Here is a 20,463-nt window from a genome sequence, read left to right on the forward strand (position 1 = left end):
TAAATTTGAGTTGAGTAGTTGTACCAGAAACCATATAGCCCACCAATACATTTATTATCTGTCCCTTTATAAAAAAAAGCTGGCCACCCCTTGTACTAGGATACAAATTTCTAGAGAGCAAGGATTTTCTCTGTCTTGTTCACTGCTCTTTTTATAGCATCACTTGGTACACAGTAGGTTCTCAATAAATGCTTGTCAAATGATTATATTAACTAATACTAGTCCCATAATTTCTGTAGATTTCGGCCCAGTGCTCCTAAAATCAAAGGTAGTGTCCTAAAGATTATATGTTGATTATTCTTTATACCCATAAATAGCTGATGGGTCAGAATAGGACTTTGAATAGAAGCACTCTACCGCAAACTTACTCTGACCAACTAAGAACATTGGATGACAGCATTTTCTGTATACTCTAAGAAGCATGAGAAATTTGTCCACTTTCCTGCTTCATAGTGCTAGTTTAGTGTTAGAGTAGGGAGAGGAGAGAAATCAGATATCATTAGCCATGACAAGCAGAAGATGTTGATGTCATGGTGATTTGAAAGAAACAATTTCAATAGCCATGAGTCTATTGACTGAGGGAAGGTACCTTTCTTAGCCAGAGTGAAGCTGCTTGTGTACAGCTACATGAGCCTGTAGGAAAGAAGTCAGACTCCGGAGACAAACTACCTGGGTTCCATTCTGACTCCTCTGTGCATTAGCTCTGTAATATATGCACTGTCTGTACTAAACTCCATAACCCAATGAGATTTTCCTTGTGCTATTTATATATAATATAAATAAAATATAAAATATTACAGATAACAATTAGTATTAATTCAGAACATTATCATGACTAAGAGTAACAGTAACTCTCTAAGATTAGCTAATTTTCACCTTCAAATTTCCTCAATTCTACAAAAATTTTCATAGGTGTTTTATTTTTTTTTAAGGTGTAATATAGTCCCTTTTAATTTGGAGCACTCTTTCTATTTTTTTTTTTCTTCAGGTTTTTAAGACACTGGGCCCATTGTTTTTTTGTTTTTTTTTTTAATTTTTTTTTTTTCAACGTTTATTTATTTTTGGGACAGAGAGAGACAGAGCATGAACAGGGGAGGGGCCGAGAGAGAGGGAGACACAGAATCGGAAACAGGCTCCAGGCTCTGAGCCATCAGCCCAGAGCCCGACGCGGGGCTCGAACTCACGGACTGCGAGATCGTGACCTGGCTGAAGTCGGACGCTTAACCGACTGCGCCACCCAGGCGCCCCTGGGCCCATTGTTTTTGTAGAGTGTCCCATATTCTGAACTTCTCTGAGTATTTCTTTGTGATGCATTTTAACTTATTCATTCTGCACGGTTCCTTTAAACTGGAAGTTAAGTCTAAAGGCTCGATCAGATTGAGTTGAACACTGTGGTAGGAGTTCTTTGTAGAATTACTCACCACTTCCTATTATCTGGAAGCACAAATGCCAGCTTGCCACACTCTCAGTGATGCTATTTTAACTCAGGGTAGAAGCATCCATGTCTCGCCATCTTAGTTGTCTACTTTCCCTTTGGAAAGTAGCAGATAACCTGGAGGGGGTGCTTTGTCACACTGCCCACTATTGACCAAATAAATTCTTTCACCAAGTTTTAAAATGGTGATCTTCTGATTCCTTGAACACATAGCAGCCTTTATTCCATTATAAAAATCTAATTATCAAGACATCATATTTTGTGTTACATTTTTCATTTGAAAAACAAAATTAAAGTAAAAAGAAGTATAAACTACAAACAAAGCTGATTTCAAAGCTAACATGCTAAGAAGGAAATGTTCTTTTGTGGGAGATTTTCCTTTTAAGCAAGATCAGAGGCACTCTTAAAAGTATTAAAGGGAGGGGCGCCTGGGTGGCGCAGTCGGTTAAGCGTCCGACTTCAGCCAGGTCACGATCTCGCGGTCCGTGAGTTCGAGCCCCGCGTCAGGCTCTGGGCTGATGGCTCAGAGCCTGGAGCCTGTTTCTGGTTCTGTGTCTCCCTCTCTCTCTGCTCCTCCCCCGTTCATGCTCTGTCTCTCTCTGTCCCAAAAATAAATAAACGTTGAAAAGTATTAAAGGGAAGCTGGCTGAAATTCTCTAACTCACTTTGGTTGCAAAACTAGTAATTTTTATTTAAAAATTTTTATTTTTCAATGAAAGAACTAACATTTTAGAGTTCATAACTTCTCAGTTTCAAGTCTTATGTCTTACATAAGGAACATACCCCTCCTTCCTTCCTTCCTTCCTTCCTTCCCTCCTTTCTTTCTTTCTTTCTTTCTTTCTTTCTTTCTTTCTTTCTTTCTTTCTTTCTTACTAGATGTACATTGGAATATGTTTAGGCTAAACAAAATGAAATGTCTTAGTCATTTTAATGGAACACTTAGATTATTGCTAAGCAGCAAGTTTCACAGACACATGGCAAGAAAGTAGCCAATTTATCATAGTTTCTTGTACAATTCTCATGGTAGCTCGTTTTTGAACTGTAGGCCTGTGTTAATACATCAGTGGAGAGAATTGAAATAAAGTGGTTATTTGGTCAAAGTGATGGGAAAATAAGAGAAGGGATTGGCATTTGTTCTCAGGAGTGACCTGAGGTGACCTGACACCTAGCCTGGACTAAGTGAGATTTGAGATCTGTCTCTCTCCTTCTCTTATATTCAGATGCTTCTTTAGATTTAGATTTTAGATTGTTATCATTGAAGGCCCACTTAACATTCACATGGCCTGCTACCCTCTCCCTGACAATGACCCAACTTGAAAAATAACTCACTGTCCATTGTCTAGTATATCATCCAACAAATAGCTCTGACTGTGCCAGTATGCCACCCATGCTGGGCACTGACAGTTTGGAGGGCTCCAGATGGAGTAGTCCTGCCTCTATGTAACTGACATCCTCCTGAAGGTAGAGAAACAGCAAATGAGCGAACAGAAGATAATTTCCAATAGTGATGATTTTATAAAGCCAATAAAACAAGGGTGACTGATGGAGGATGATGGGGGAGTTATATTTCAAACAGTTGCCAGGAAGGGCCTCCATAAGGAAGAATTGATTGATAAGAAATCAGCCATGCATCTGGGATATGGTGGGCAACTGCAAATGCAAAGGCCCTGAGGTAGCAATGAATTTGGCATGTTGAGGTGGCAAGAAGAAGGACAGTGTGGTTAGAGCATAATAAAACAAGGAAGGGAATGGCAGGATGAGACCTGAGAAGTAAGTAGTGTTCTGATCACATAGGACCATGTGGGCCAGGCTAAGAACTTTGGAATTTATTCACATTGCAAAGAGAAGCAATTAACCGATTTAACATTGGTGGTGACATAAGGTGACTTACGTTTTTAAAAAGATCATTCTGGTGTTATGTAGCAAACTGACTGGAGGTAGGACAAAGTGGAGAAAAATTAGGAACTGTTATAGTCTCCAGACTTATGTATAGACAGCTTCATTTTTAATTATAGATAGCTCAATTCTCTTCTCAGTGTCCTCTCATGTTCTTCTCAGACATAGAGAACAATTTTTGTTCTTTGTAAAGTAAAAATTTTGGTATTTGAGAATGTCTGCAGTTGTGAGCAGAGTGTATGGTGAATGAGGCAGAAAATAGATTTTGTTTAACTGCATATGATATGCCTGATTCAGTGAAACAATGTACCTTTCATTCATTCAATCAATATTGAGTGTCTTTCTGTGCCAAGCACTGTTCTGTCACCAAAAGATACAGATGTCTCATCCCTTATTTAATTATTATAATATATTAATACTATTAATAATTAATTATAATACAATAATATATTATACATAGTATAGTATATTACTATAATATATTATATTATGTTATGTTATATATTATATATTGTAATATAATAATATATATTATATTACAATATATATTATATTATAATATATAATATAGTAATAATACTGTACTATGTATAATATATTATATAATATATTATTATATATTATATACTATATATTATAATGTATAATTATATAATATATAATATATTATGTAATATATAATATATATTATATATTATATTATAATATATTATAATAATACTATACTGTATCTAATAATTAGTATCGTATACTATAATAATATATAGTATAGTATTACTATATATAAATTATATATAAATTATATAATTATTACTATACTATATATAATATGGTATTAATATAATACTATACATAGCATTATAGTATTATTACTATACTATATATAGTATTATATATAATTATATGTATAATATATATTATTATATATAATTATATGTATAATATATATTATATATTAATTCTAGTTAATAAACAAAAAACTTGCATAGAAAAAATATGTTTACCAGTTCAAAATTAAATTGTGTGTATCCCCAATCCTTACATTCTCTACCATTCTCTCCTCTGGGCTGCTTTGAACTCTGTCCTCAAATCCCAGTTCCTCTTGCTCCTGTTTTTCCTCAAATGAAGTGACTCAGTAGAGGAAAATATTTTTTTTTAACTCTAAAACACTCCATAAGTATTGATTAATAGTAGTAACTTTTAGATTGGCTTTCAGATCTGTATTTATGACCATTTTATGAATGAATCATAGAAACTTCAAACTTTTTGTTGTTTATTTATTTTTGAGAGAGAGAGAGAGAGAGAGCGCAAGTGGAGGAGGTGCAGAGAGAGGAGGGGACAGAGGATCCAAAGTGGGCTTCATGCTGACAGCAGCGAGCCCAACTAGGCTCGGACTCATGAACGTAGAGAACATGACCTGAGCCAAAGTTGGTTGCTCGATCGACTGAGCCACCGAGGTGCCCTGAAACTTCGAACTTTTTGAAAGCACAAATGCCCCATCTTGCTATTTTCTTGCCCACTCCTTCACCATCCAACACGTCACCCCTCCCCCACCATGGGACTGAGACCTAGGTGAGGAGAGTGGGATCAAGTCATGCAAAATGAAATAACACATGTGCAGAGGCAGATCCTGTCTTTATTTTAAAATCATACTATGTTCAGCATGGATATTTTTGCACTAATTTTGATCTTTCAAAATGTTGCATTAAAATATTATCTTGATTACTGAATTTCTTGACATCTGCTTAAATTTTACAACTGAGACAATTGCCTCTCTCGTCTCTCCCTAGTTCTTGTCCTCCTGTCTTGCAAATCCATCCCCTTCCCCCACAACCTCTCATAGCCCAAGTCTAACCCTGGTCATATCAGTATATTTTGAAAAGGTTATGTGCATCTGATGTAATCCCAGGTTTAGACCTGCTACAGAAAAGGAGGAAAGCTCTAATAGTGTCATTTTTAGAGGAGGACCTATAGATTGATATTGATCCTCCAGAAGGATTTCCAGGTCCCTTTCAAAAAGTAATTCTTTTTTTAAGGTTTTTTTTTTTTTTTAATTCTGAGAGACAGAGAGAGAGAGAGAGAGCACAAGTTGGTGAGGGGGAGAGAGAGAGAGGGAAAGAGAGAATCTCAAGCAGTCTCCATGCTGTTAGTGCAGAGCCCAACATGGTACTTGAACCCACAAACCTCCACAAACTGTGAGATCATAACCTGAGCCGAAACCAAGACCTGGGTGCTTACCCAACTGAGCCACCCAGTAAGAAAAGTGTGATGGTTTTAAATTTTCAAATGACATAGGAAGCTTTTAAGCTAATTATACTTTTTTTTCCCTGCTTTGTTTACCACCCTTAGAGAAGACTCAGGTAGAAGGGGTGGACACAACAGAGATAGGGAGGAATAAAGACAGTGGCACAGTTTGAAGGCATCTTACAGGATTGAAGTGTGTGATGTGTTTTTTTGGAGAATGAACCCAAAGCCTTTGGGCTTATGACTCACAGACTCATGTTATATTAAAGCCTGACTAGCAACATGAGTCTTGATGATTCAAGATAAGTTGAACATTTATATTTTCTAGAGTACCCAGTGTAGTGCAGTTGAAAAGAATACTACAGTCTGTCTTCAGTGCAATCTGGGTTCCTGGTCCCTTCATTTGCTCAGACGAAGACCCAAGATGGTTTAACTAAACCTCTTAGTGTTCTTTGTAGAACATTAAAATTAGAGTCACACTATCTGGGTTCAGAACCCAGTCCTTCCCTTGGTTCCTGCGTCAGTTTTGGCCTCTCTCTGAACCTTAATTTCCTCATTTATAAAGTGATGGTAGCAATTCTTCCTTAGTGTGTTATGTGCCTATGTCCATAAAATGACATGATATCTGGAAGGGCTGGCATGACCTAATATGATAGTTATTCAATAACTTTGTAGTCATTAATCTGTCTAAACTATGTCAAGAGCTGTTTACACATTTATAACTAATTTTTTTAAGGTAAGGGATCGAAGCAGGCAAATTTTACTTGCCTATTAGCTATTAATTGTTGTACACAATATCTAAGACTTTATAATAATTCTCATCATATAAATATTGGAGGCAAGCAGCACAATAGAATAATATCCTAGGGATTCAGGACATGAACATTTATATATGAACATGGATTTAACAATTCAATTTTCTCATTCAACTGCAACCTCAGTCTCGAATGAATACAATGATTAGGACACATTGTAAAACATTAATTAGTAGAATGTAGACCATTTAATTAATTATTCTGGAAGAAGTATCATTTTAAAAGGAGACACAGCTAAATGAAAAACTAAAACTTCTTTTCAGTCTTTGTGATTGAAGTTTGAAATGTTTTTATCTTTTATCTTTTATCTTGAGGTACTAAATCAAACTTCTCGGCTTGAAATACAACTGCTAGAGAATTCATTATCAACATACAAGCTAGAGAAGCAGCTTCTTCAACAGACAAATGAAATCTTAAAGATTCATGAGAAAAACAGGTGAGGATTGTTGTATTCCAAATATTTACAGGTGTACTTATTTTTATCCTTCACCTTTCTGTCAACACTTAAAAAAAAAGATTGAGGTGGTTTGCAAAAATGGAAATATAGAGACAATATAAGAAGAATAATACTGTTGCTTACACTCTTGAAACATTTTTTTTATAACTTTTAGCACTAATTTATCTAATGTTTAGTTGTGCAAATTCTACCATATCCACAAAAATTGATTCTATGATTGAATTCAGTGACACAAAATAGTGACAGTTTTCAGCAGGATGAAATCTGTAGCAATAGAGGAAAAAAGTAGTCTCTGAAACTCTATAACTTGAATTGTCACTCTATCTGCCCTTAAACTTTCACAAAACTACAAGATTGTTGAATTCAGAGATCTTGCACTAGAGAGAAGCAGATTTTGTTTTTCCCAGAAAATTATTTACGTGTAAAGCTAATTTAAGAGTTGCTCACCACCCCCCCCCCCCACCCCGGCCTTTTCCCCATTTAAAGTTATTTACTCTGGATATAATAATTTATTTAGTTTTATAGATGTGTTTTATAAACTGTGAATCATCTCAGGTAAGTGAAATGGGACTCAAAGATCACCCCAGAGGTGGGATGGCATATAGACTATATCATTTTGAAGTTATTGGCATTCATGATGGATAATTCAATCAAAGCAATGACCTCTGTAGGACAAATGCATTGCTTGTTAAGTGGCTTCTGGATATTTGGATGGCTTGAAGATGTTTCCGTTTTTGTCCATTATATTGGGTTTAAAACCATTGTGTTGCTAGAAACTAGTTCAATACCTTGTGTCATTAGAACTAGAGTTTCCATCATTTTTCTCACCAGGAAGTTACCTACGAGGACTGCTGGTTCTCTTACTTTACAGATGAGGGGATAGACTTAGTGGAAGTGAGTGATTTATCCAAGGTTACACAGCTTGCTGGTGGCACAGCTGGGAATGTAATTCAGGTTTCTTTCTTCCTAGCCCTGCTCTTTCCACTGTAGCACATGGTCTTTCAATACCACTATCTGCAGCCTTGAAAGATTCCCTAACTATACACTAAAAGTAGCCCTTAGTGACAACAATTACAGTGGAACTTATACATGAAGAAGATAAACCTGGCTGTTGATTTAGAGTCTGAAAGGGGTCATGCATACTCTATGACTTGTATTTCTAAGTTTTACATTTATTTATCTTTGTACTGTGTCACGGGGTAAACTGTATAACTATAAATAAACTTGACAGGACTTGACCCTGAACTGGTTGCATAATGAAATGTTTTGGAATTGAAAATCCTGCTGAAAAGTACCATTTATTCTCCTGCTGTTTCACAGTAACGAGACATATACATGTAGCAGGTATATTTTACTTCAACCATCCCTCGGCTTTAGGGTCCCACCATGCTTTAACTTGGTTGCTAAAAGTGAACCCCCTTATAGTCATGTATTTCAATATGCTACTGTGAAAGCTTTGACTAGGAATGGATAAGTAAAATGAAGTTTTTACCTTATTTTTCAGTTGTTTTTATAATTACATAAATAACAGACCCTTAATGTAGAAGAAGGAGAAAGTACACAAAATAAAATGAAAACCACAATCCTGACACATTGAGAAAGCTGCATATGTTGCTCTATGTTATATAAAAACATACATTTTTTGTGGAAAGCTGTATCATGCTATACACACTGTTTTCCAGCCTGCTTTCTTTGGAAACAGATATCTTTTCTCATGAATAAATATTCATCTAATATCATTCTTAATAATTGCATGGTATTTCGTTTTAAGGTGTAACCTAGGGTGCTTTCAGTCTCTCACTAAGTATGTTACCATATATGATTTATCTTTTAAAAAGTTGTCAGTATGAATCTACATTCTTCAGTTCTTCCCCTGCTGATATGTGTATTATCTCTTGGTCCGCATCTGACACTTGAGCTGTCAGGATACCATAAAAAAACCCGGGAGGACTAAAAGGTCTCACTCTTAACTACAAAAACAACTGCTGTCCCCTAAGTGTCACTGTACTCAGCTCTCTCTCTCTCCCTCTCCCTCTCTCTAGGTGGCTCTGCTTCTTTCTCTTTCCCTCTTTTCTTCTCATATTCATTCTTTCTTTTCCTTTTTCTTCTTTTTCTTTTCTTCTTCTTTCTTTTTCTTTTTTCTTAAATATATCCCTTCTATCTTATTTCCAAATCATTTTGGGTTTTTTGTTTTTCCGTCATAATTCTTGATATGGCACGTAGTATCATTTCCTACTATGGAATTCTCACCATGAAATTGTCTGTTGAAGGGAACCTGCTTACAAGCTGTTCTCTCTATTCCATTGGTAAAGCTGAGTCAAGGTTCAAGCACTTGAAAGACCTCTGCTTCAGGCCAAGTAAAAGAGGCTTGTCCTGGGCCACAACCTCTCAGAGGAGGCTCCTTATCCCCAGCACATACCTGCCTTCTGCTGATGGATTTTTTTTCCCTTATTAAATTCTAATTTCTAAGGAAAATTCAGGCCTTCTTATATTACAAATCACAACACTTATTGCTAGTGATGGTTTTTTCAGAGTTGTAACAATTCCTTTTTCCAGAAGTATAACTATTTCACAATGAATTCAGGGATTTAGGTTTTAACTTGAAATTTCTCTGTGCTCATGCCTGAAAAAACTTACATGCATCCTTTCCTCCTACTCTGCACTCCTCTTTCTCTCTCTCTGTCTCTCTCTCTGTCTCTCTCTCTCTCTCTCTCTCTTTGACACTCAAGTATAGCATTACTTCACCTGTGGTTCCTGAGGGCATTTTTCTATCAGTGTGCCCTATCTCCTGACATTGCTGTATCTCTGTAGTAATCTGTGTCTTCGTGTTGAAGGGTCAAATGTGTTTAGCGGAGGGTTGGTGGAATATTTGTTCTTAAACCAGGTATAGTCTTCTATGAACCACTTAAAGTAAAATGTGCTTTACTTTATTTAAAAAAAATATCCTTTTGTGATGTACAGCATACTTCCCCTGTTGTGTTTATTGTTATTGTTTATTTCCCTATGTGAAATGAAATTATAGGAACTCTGCTCAGCACTTTCTAGAGCAACAAAGAATTACTACCCACCCCCCAACACCATTTAAGTGGATTGAAGGTCAAAGTCATACGTGAAGCTGTTTATATATTTTTATTTTTTTATTTTATTATTTTTTTTTTTTAAATTTTTTTTTTTTCAACGTTTATTTATTTTTGGGACAGAGAGAGAGACAGAGCATGAACGGGGGAGGGGCAGAGAGAGAGGGAGACAGAGAATCGGAAGCAGGCTCCAGGCTCTGAGCCATCAGCCCAGAGCCCGACGCGGGGCTCGAACTCCCAGACCGCGAGATCGTGACCTGGCTGAAGTCGGACGCTCAACTGACTGCGCCACCCAGGCGCCCCTGTTTATATATTTTTAAAGAAGCTTATTGATTATCCCTACCTATTCCTTAAATAAATCTTAATCCTCCAAATGTAGCAAAAAGCTATTTCTATATTTAGGCATGTCTGAAATGTAGGAACAACATGCCTTTAGTTGGCCAGGTCTGGTTTGGATCAGCTAATACACTTTGCAAAGGGGATTATCTAAATTAAGCTTTGCTTCCTCCCCATGGAATGTCAGGGGTTGTGTCTGGGTGTGTGACTTACCAGTTTTGAGTGTGATGGGGCCTCAGCTGCCAAGTCGGTGAGCTGGCCCTTATGAGGGTCCACCACTTCTTTGGCAGAACAAGGAGGAATATTTTATGGACGGGATTATACTACACAATCATGCTGAGAGGTCCTGCTGATTTACATCCTGACAAATTAAATGCATCACTTGTAGGGTTGAAAAAGGATTTTGGGGCTCATTAGATTCACTTCTTTATCCACTAAATGGCCAAAGGCACAAAGCAAAAATAGGATTAGCAACATTTGCTCTACTGTTTGTTTTCCTAACAGTCTAGTAGGGGGTGACTCCAAAAAGCTTCCAGTTTGCTTTCTTTAGGAATTTTTTTTTTCTTTTGTTGGATGCTATCCTAATCTTACAATGGTTTTGTTCCTTACCTCAAGGAAACAGCATTTGGAAGTAAGAGATGAGTAATTGGCCCATGTAATTGAAATTATCAACCAAGAACCCAAGAAATTATTAATGTTTACCTTGCACATAGGGGGCTGGATGACAAAGTGGAACATGTAATTGTCAACTTTTATTAGATTCCTCTAGTATATTTCCTGTCAAGTCAACTCAAGACCATAGAAAAGAGAGGTGGATGGGGAAAGATATCATAGTTCAAATCCTTAGAGCTGAACCAAATATGTAACTGAATATTTTGATCTAAAAGTTTGGTAAACTGATTGGGTTTCAAGACACCTGTCCATCTCTGTCTTAACCCCAACTTTTTCCAAGGTGGGAGCAGAGCCAGGCAAAAAATTATTCCAGAAGAAATTATTCTGCCTGACCAGGAGGGTACACAGGAAGGGAAAGGAGCATCTTATGTACACAAATATGCAGTACTGGGGCTTTCCTGATACTTGTGTTGAATATATAGAGTGAATATTAGGGAAATTTCTGGTAACACCCATTCAGTGACGTGAAACTACACATGTGATGGACACTCCAAGATAATTTTATCAAAACTATCTGCTACCTACCTAATATCAGGCGAACATCTGTGCCAGGTGCTTTACCTACATTACTGCTAATCCACCAACTAATTCTGCAGAGTATCTATTATTATTTCTATTTTATATAGAAAGGGAAGTTCACAAAGGTCAGGTTTACTTGTCCATGACCAAACAGCTAGTTTATGGCAAAATTAGGGTTCAAGTCCATAATGATTTCCTGTCTTAAATATTATAAAAATATTTTTTCAACATGATGCAGCCTCAAGACTAATTGATGTGGCTGTCAAGTATCCTCTTAATACAAACAGATATAAGTTTAAAGAAAGGGGTAAGCCAGTTGTTTTTGGCCTATTCCTATATAGATCATTATTTATTCCTGCTAATACTGGAGTAGGAAATATAAAGTATTTATTTTACCTTGGGAATTCACTGAACTGATTTGACAAGCCTCATCTATCTTCTAGCTGGAATTTATGGGAAGTTACTAAGTTAACTAATTTTAAGTGATTGGAATGTGTGTACTTTCAAGATACTAAATTATATCTTACAAACAAATTACTGCCATGGCATAATAAAATATTGATTTTAATCCTGAAGATGCTTAAAGAAATGAAAAGTTAAGTCACAGTCTTTAAATTAAAGCCATCTTCCATTTGATAAGTTCTTTACAAAATACTAAGGTAAAATCCTGCTAACTTCTAGCATTAGACTAGGCTGAATTATATTAGTTGTGTATAGTAGGGATCAATAAAAAGCATTTCAATTTGTATTACTCTGTTCTGTACCTTGTAAATGGAATACCTACAGATTGATTGAATGGAACATTTTTTTCCTCCACTCCTGTTTTTATTTTATTTTATTTATTTATTTTTTTAATTTACATCCAAATTAGTTAGCATATAGTGCAACAATGATTTCAGGAGTAGATTCCTTAATGCCCCTTACCCATTTAGCCCATCCCTCCTCCCACAACCCCTCCAGTAACCCTCAGTTTGTTCTCCATATTTATGAATCTCTTTTGTTTTGTCCCCTCCCTGTTTTTATATTATTTTTGTTTCCCTTCCCTTATGTTCATCTGCTTTGTCTCTTAAAGTCCTCATATGAGTGAAGTGACATGATTTTTGTCTTTCTCTGACTGACTAATTTCACTTAGCATAATACCCTCCAGTTCCATCCACGTAGTTGCAAATGGCAAAATTTCATTCTTTTTGATTGCCTAGTAATCTCCATTGTATATATACACCACATCTTCTTTATTCATTCATCCATCGATGGACATTTGGGCTCTTTCCATACTTTGGCTATTGTTGATAGTGCTGCTATAAACATGGGGGTGCATGTGTCCCTTCGAAACAGCACACCTATATCCCTTGGATAAATGCCTAGTAGTGCAATTGCTGGGTTCTATTTTTAGTTTTTTGAGGAACCTCCATACTGTTTTCCAGAGTGGCTGCTCCAGCCTGCATTGCCACCAACAATGCAAAAGAGATCCTCTTTCTCCACATCCTCACCAACATCTGTTGTTGCCTGAGTTGTTAATGTTAGCCATTCTGACAGGTGTGAGGTGGTATCTCATTGTGGTTTTGATTTGTATTTCCCTGATGATGAATGATGTTGAGCATTTTTTCATGTGTCAGCCATATGGATATCTTCCTTGGAGAGGTGTCTATTCATGTATTTAGAAAATGAATTTAATGGCATATAGCATTTTTAAAAATTTCAATTTCATTAATTTTAGGATTTTAGAGTGAAAAGAATTCAGAATCAAACTGAAAATCCAAGGGTAATCTTAATTTTTTCCTTTCCCTGATTCCTCGCAACTCACAGTGACTGTTGATGCTGTCAGTCCCATCCCCTAAATATTTTTTTCTTCATCTATCTTGTTCATTTTATTGCCACTGACTGTGTCTTAAGTCCAACTCCCATTATTTTTTGTCTTGGTCATTGCAGTGACCTCTGTGCTTTAAGCCTTATGTCTCTCAAATTGATCATACAGAGCTCTGCCAAAGTCTTCTTTCTAAAATGCAAGTCAGATGATTTTTCACTCGTTTTAGGTCCCCAACACTAATTCAGCCCAACTTTTTAATCTCTATATAGCATCTACCTAATCCCATATTGATTCTCTGTAACTAACTGAAGAGAGTTCAAGTTTTTTAGCACTGAACACAGTCCATGATCATTATTATCCTAATTTTGTAGCCTTACTTATTCAAATCTTATATTTTAGAAAGTATGGTCGGATGGCTGAAAACATGAACTCTGAGGCCAGACTGCCTAGGTTTTGTTTTTCCATTTTCGTATTATAACCGACTCTGCCACATACTATTTCTGTGACTTTGGGCAAGTTACTTAAACTCATTGTGCTTTGGTTTCCTAATTTCTAACACTGGGATGATGATAATAATAGCACATGGAATTGATGTGAGGATTAATTGAGTTAATGCATATAAAGCACTGAGAAGTGCCAGACACACATAACAAGTGTTTAATCATGCAAGTTGTTAGTATCACACTGTAAGTCTTGAAGTTATTTCATCTGATGTTTTGATTTGTCTGAAATGCTCTGTAGTTCTTTATTCAACTCACAAACTCCCGTTCACCCTTCAAAACTCAGTGCAGATGTTAACTTCCCTAAGAACCCTTCTCTGACTCTACCTGATATATTCAGTCATTACAACTTATATGATAACACTGTACATTGTTTTCCCCCATGATTTCACTTAACCCATCGCACTGTAATATGTGTGTATATGTGTGCTTGTATGTGTGTGTGTGTGTGTGTGTGTGTGTGTGTGTGTGTGTGTATGTTTATCTGTCTCTCTACTATTGGGCTGTGACCTTCTGGAACACAGAGATTATATTTTATTTATCTTTGTCTTCATGCTCCCAGGCACAATTCTCTACACATTGTATATATAGTATTAAGTGCTTTTTGAACGTTGAATGAATGATGAACTGGCAAATGTCCCGGTAGTTCTATCCCAACAAATGTCATTTATCTCTGTACACACACATACACACACACAGACACACACAAAACAAAAACTAAAAAATATTTTTGATGGAAAACACAAACCACCTAGTTTATATTAAATATTGTAAATACATTAACAGTCCTTAACATAAATAAAATAGAGATGGTGTTTACACTGCTACTCTGCATCCTCAAAAGCCCACTGCACGGCTCCCAAGGTTATCAGTCCACATTTTGACGTTTGCTAATTCAGCCCAAGTTTTAAATATCTTTTTTTAAATGTTTATTTACTTTTTGAGAGATACATACCATGAGCAGGGGAAGGGCAGAGAGAGAGGGAGACACAGAATCTGAAGCAGGCTCCAGGCTCTGAGCTGTCAGCACAGAGCCCAATATGGGGCTCAAGCTCACAAACTGTGAGATAATGACCTGAGCCAAAGTCAGATGCTTAGCTGACTGAGCCACCCAAGTGCCCTCCAAGTTTTAAATTTTTAGATAACATCTTGTCAGACCATTCTAGACTCATGACTTTTTAACACATCTCTCTGATTAATAAAAAAGTAACACAGACTTGATCTAAACATTAAATTATATACAAAAGTATACAATTAAAGGCCAAGCCTCTCTAATTCCATACTTCTCCACCATTACCACTTACTGCAGAGAATCATCAGTAACAGATTAAGTTGGGGACTTTTTCTTCCAGACTTTTTCTATGAATATACTAGGATATACATGTGTGAATATTTATTGTGTGTTTACACAGACACACACTCATATCCAGTCACACACATGCATAAATACGTACTGAAATGATGAATACATATGTGTATAGATTGTAACTACTTTTTAAATGCTGGGTTTATTTCTACTTTATAAAAATTTATCATGGATATATTACACATATAACTATATATATATGTCTCTCATTCCTAGGTATAGATACACTTTAATTTAAAATTTATTAGAATTTTTATGTGATTATTTAAAATTTTCATACATATTGACAAATTATCTCCAAATTTTATATTCTCCCCAAGTGTGCATGGGCTTTCTAATAACCACTTTATTAATCTTGCCTACTTGAAAAGTTAGGTTGTACACCTTTTCATGTTTATTGACCACTTGCATTTCTTCTTCTATGACTAGCGTATTCATGTATGTTTCCCTTTTTTCTATTTCATTGTTTATCTTTGTTTGATTAACTCATGCAAGCCCTTCAATGGATATTAAAACTTTGTCATATATGTGGCAAAGATGTGTTTCTGTGGTTTGTCACTTATTGGGCATTTTTTATAGAAGTATTACATTTTTATATTTTACAGTGTATCCATTTGTATTTTTATCTTGCTTTCTGACTTCCACACATATTTAGTTTATTTTTATTTACCCCAAATAAAAAAAAAATATTTGCCAATGTTTACTTGTAGTAATCTATGATTCTGCTCCACATTTGAATTACACCAACATTTGGCTTTATATTTTAAGAGAAAATGTGCTGTGTTCAAGTTAAAAATTTAAAGTATAAATTTAACCTGTACTCACTGTACTCTTGTTTGGAAGGGTAAAAAATTGATCTTTAAAACCCATATTTGCAACACATGTTGACACCTTACATATTAAAAACAATTAAAAAATGGAAACATCTGTGAGCAGTTTCAGACAGATAAAAATGACAAGGTTTCTATATTTTCAACATCTTCCTCCTTGTTTTAGGGCCATCTTTACACACATTGAGCTTAGGCAACTGTCACCACTGTGAATTCATTGGCTGCTATGTTAAGAACTCTATTGTGGGAAACAATTTGAAAGGGAGAGCTTTTTCTGTGAAAGTTTCAAGATGTGTTCAATGATCTGAAATATTTCCAATAAGACATGTTGGAGGAGGCCGACTGTGGAAATGGAAAGAAGTCAACCAAAATCTTCAAATAAAGTTTTGTATATACTCAATTAGAACCTTTTACTGAAGTTCAAGACCTAGATTATTTTGTTTATTTTATTCTTCATTAAAGTGCACCTCTGCCTTAAACTAGAAGTTAAGTGCCAAAATTTTATGCATGTGTCTTCTCAAAGTGCTTCTAGAAAGATGGGAAACAGGAAGTACTGAAAATCCTGTGAGAAACTCTGTCTTCAGATTTCTAGCTCTATTTGTATAGATTTGGGTACACAGTTTCGTAAATTGTTGTTTCTTGGAACACGCATCCTAAAACATGTGTCATGATAAAAACTGTTTATTTAATCTAGGCTTCCCCAAAACTTGACAGAGGGATTCTTAACAAGTGAACACCTGATAAAAACATACTGAATGCACTCTAGAACACAGTGTACTGGAGTGTAGAATCAGCATCCACGTTTCGGATTATGCCTTTGTGTGTAAACTAAACTCGTTGCCCCAGGACATCATCAGGGAGAATTATAACTACTTTGGCTATTTAATTTTAAGACACTAGAGCTGTAATGTTGTCCTTCACATCAGCCTTCATTTATAGAGGTCTCTGTATCTAGCTGAAGTGACCTCTCCCAACTGATACGGAGAGGGAAAATGTAAGAGAACCAGTAAAAGTCTTCAGGACAAAACTGGATAAAATTAAATTTAATGGCAAAGCGGTTAAGGCAGAGTGGTGTTTAAGAAAATCTCAGTTCAGATTAAAAAAAACTGGCTTGACAAAGAAACTTTGTTTTTATGCATGTAAAAGATTGGTAGGTTGAAATATTGTGAAAGACAAGCTCCCAGAATAACCAGATGGAGCTAAGGAGATGTTAAAGTAATGCCTTGATTCCTGATAAAATATAAATGGGTGGAAGAAGTAGGTATATTAGATATATTTGATTATACCAAATCAAAGTGGAGCGACTCTCATGCTAGCGTTCATAGCACTGGGATGTCATGGGCACATTTTCTAGTCTGACAAGTTATAAGACATGGCTTTTTATCTTGGTTCTGACACCACAAGAGCACAATTTTGGATAAGATATTTAGATTCATACTAACTGGGACTTGTAATATCTACTAAGTCTGAATCTCTATATTGCTTTAAGAATCAAAGGAGATAAGGGTTTTAAAGTGCTACCCAGTTATAATGGTATATTACAAGAATGTGATTAATAAATAGAGATGGCATGTGAATTTTTCTGGCAAGAAAGTTTTGGATTCAAACCAGTTTGGAATGATGAGAAGAAGGGGCTGACTTCCCAAGTAAATAACTAACGGATGAGAAGTATCAAAGGAAAGAGAATAGGGTTTTTTTGGAAGCCAAACGTGAAGAGAAGATGGAAGTAAGGGATGAGCAGAGTCAGAGAAAACGGAAGGGCCAAGAGGAGATCAGTCTTGCCTGAAGAAGTCTAAAAAGTTATAATTAACATAAAGGATATACTTAATAAAATTAGTAATTCCTACAGTGTAGAAGTTGCTATAGGAACTCCAAGTGAAGAAATGAGATGAGAAAATGGCTGGAAGAGATGGTGAACTGAAGCAATGTGACATGTTTCCAGTTTGCCTGTAGTTTCATGCATATTATTTTTTCCTGCATATATTCCATTCCAAATCCTGTGAGGTGTCTGTGATGCAGAACAGGGTTCCTACTTCTGTGAGCAGTTCCATCTATACTTTGCATAAATATCTATTTTAAGATGACAGGCTATGTTGATTTCTTTTGATACCTGGTAGTCATGGTGCAGTGAAGTTTGTTCAGTGAATTGTGAAAATTAATGTTTTTTTTTCCAACATGTTAAGTGGATATTCTTTTTACTCAGAAAATTCAGGCCTTTTCTTCCATAAACCTGTGCCCAGAGTTGTTTCCTTTGGCAACAGGAATTCTTTGATCAACTTTAAATTCTCAGCTCCTTCCGAATTATCCTGAAAAACAAAACAAATAAACAAACAAAATTCCTTTACTGACATTTCAGTTAGTAACCATCTTTAAGCATATATTCTCTTAAATAGGGAGCACATCAAAAGAAGTAGACAAACATTGAAACATTGGTGTAAAACTCCCCCCTCCCCAAAATAACATTATGTCTGACATGGAAGTTTCTTACAGCTGCTGTTGTTTTATTTGATGTATTCTCTCTAAAAATAAATCCCTAGAGTAGGAATGGCATCATTTTATGTTTTACATCGTGCTGAGAACACTATTGGCATTTAACAAGTAATAAATACAAGTTATAACTATAGCATGATATTTTCTAAACCTGAATGTTACCTACTGATTAGGAAAAATGAAAGGCCAATGCTCATCTGTTTTTAGAAACAAAATGGCAATTCAGATTTTTATCCAGTATTATATGACTACATCATCCAAATTTTGATCTTTACATTATTATCATTTTAACTTTTACTTTTTTAAATTTAGTGTTTATTTATTTTTGAGGGGGGTGTACACAGAATCTGAAGCAGACTCTATGCTCCAAGCTGTCAGCACAGAGCCCGACACAGGGCTCAAACTCACAGACTGCGAGATCATGACCTGAGTCGAAGTCGGACACTTAACCGACTGAGCCGCCCAAGCACCCCTACATTATTATCATTTTAACAGCCAATTCTTGGCAGTATACTATAACAGTTTTCTTGGCAGTATACTATAACCCTTGTGAATTTAAAAGACAATTTTTTTTGTAAGTTAATTGATTTTATATTATGAGCATCTTGTATCTGATCATTACCCCTAGGAGAATAAACAAAAATAATTAAAAAGTAAACTGAAAATGAGCCTAGAGACACGGCTTTTCTTATCTTGCACAAGTCACAGAGCTACCCCAAATGGGTCTCAGTGGAAATTTTCACATGTGAATCTGGACATGCTACCCAAGGTGTCGTAAATTAGTAGGGTGATATGAATAGAAGCATCCCAGTATTTTTCAGGCTTGGTATAATAGGCAATATGCCTGTCATATTCTGAGGCACATTTTCTTGGAGGACAGGTTTGTTGGCAATGATCCAGAATGCCCAAGAGCAGTTTTCTCCACACTTGTTAATCTGTGTGCAGGCTAATCAGATATTCCAACTTGTCCCCTAGAACATCAAGTAGGAAAATTTGGCTCTTCTAACAGGCTCTGTTTTATGATTTTAAGTATTACATGTAAAACATTCCCTGGAGTCCCCTTTTTGAAAACTTATAGGAATGATTCAGTGCTACATTTCTCCAAGGTAAATAAGTGCCCAGTCTGGTATGTTACATTTGAATAACACCTTGTAAACGAAGGGCTAGTTGGACTTTCTGATTATGGAACTGAGAAAGAATAAGGATTTCCTCTGAGGAATCTTAGTATATTATACACTCTATAAAATGTAAATACTTTTTATTTACAGTTGGTTGCTAGGATCCAAGAGTGCTTCTGCATTTTCTATCATTTTTAATGTGCAATATGCAAGGGGAGTATCTTTTGAAGAGCTGTGAGAGGAGGTTTCTCAGTTGAAGATTACATCACCCTGAGCAAAATTCCAAGTCTTTTTGTAAAACCATGCCACCAACCTGTGGTCTTCCTTTTCAGAACCATTTATGCTGTGGTCTGTGAACTTGTGGTGCTTTTAGGCCTCATTCTGAAACTTAAGTTGAGAGACAAAATAAGCTGCGGTTATGATGCAGGACCAGGCATCAAAAATCCCAAGAAATCTAACTCACTTGATTTTACATAGCTTACTTTCTGGTCCTGTGGTTTCTGCATCAATATACTGTTACCTAGCCCCAACAGAACTATTGTAAAATTTAATCATTGTTAATATTTTGAGAATCCTAGATGAATGAAAAGTAAATTTAAAAAAATAGTTTCTATATTTTGTTCATATTTTTTCCTGAACTATTCTATCAGTTTCTCATTGGACCTATTTTCTTAATGAATGTTGAACTGTAACTTTTACAGACTCTGATCGTTTGGGTTCAAGTCCGCTACCTTGGATATGAGATATACCCTAGGAAATTAATTATATTTAAGAAACTGACGTTACTCTGACAACAAATGGTCTAGTAATTCTTCATTTGATATGTTATATATATAAGTCCTAATTTAATATATGCATTAAATATTTATTTTATGTATAGTCTGAGTCTTTCATTTATAAA

The 20,463-nt window shown here is 35.7% G+C and overlaps 1 protein-coding gene across 6 annotated transcripts in view; it reads left to right on the top strand.

Moving 5' to 3' along the window:
- The window catches only part of ANGPT1 (angiopoietin 1), a 249,925-nt gene that overhangs the window by 154,282 nt on the left and 75,180 nt on the right, over positions 1–20,463 (top strand). For all 6 annotated transcript variants that reach the window (XM_045453903.1, XM_045453904.1, XM_045453902.1 and 3 more), the window contains one exon: positions 6,705–6,826. In XM_045453903.1, the coding sequence (XP_045309859.1) occupies positions 6,705–6,826 (122 nt within the window). The remainder of the gene's footprint in view (positions 1–6,704; positions 6,827–20,463) is intronic.

The sequence above is a fragment of the Leopardus geoffroyi genome, chromosome C3, assembly GCF_018350155.1.
Source record: "Leopardus geoffroyi isolate Oge1 chromosome C3, O.geoffroyi_Oge1_pat1.0, whole genome shotgun sequence".
Taxonomy (NCBI): Eukaryota; Metazoa; Chordata; class Mammalia; order Carnivora; family Felidae; genus Leopardus; species Leopardus geoffroyi.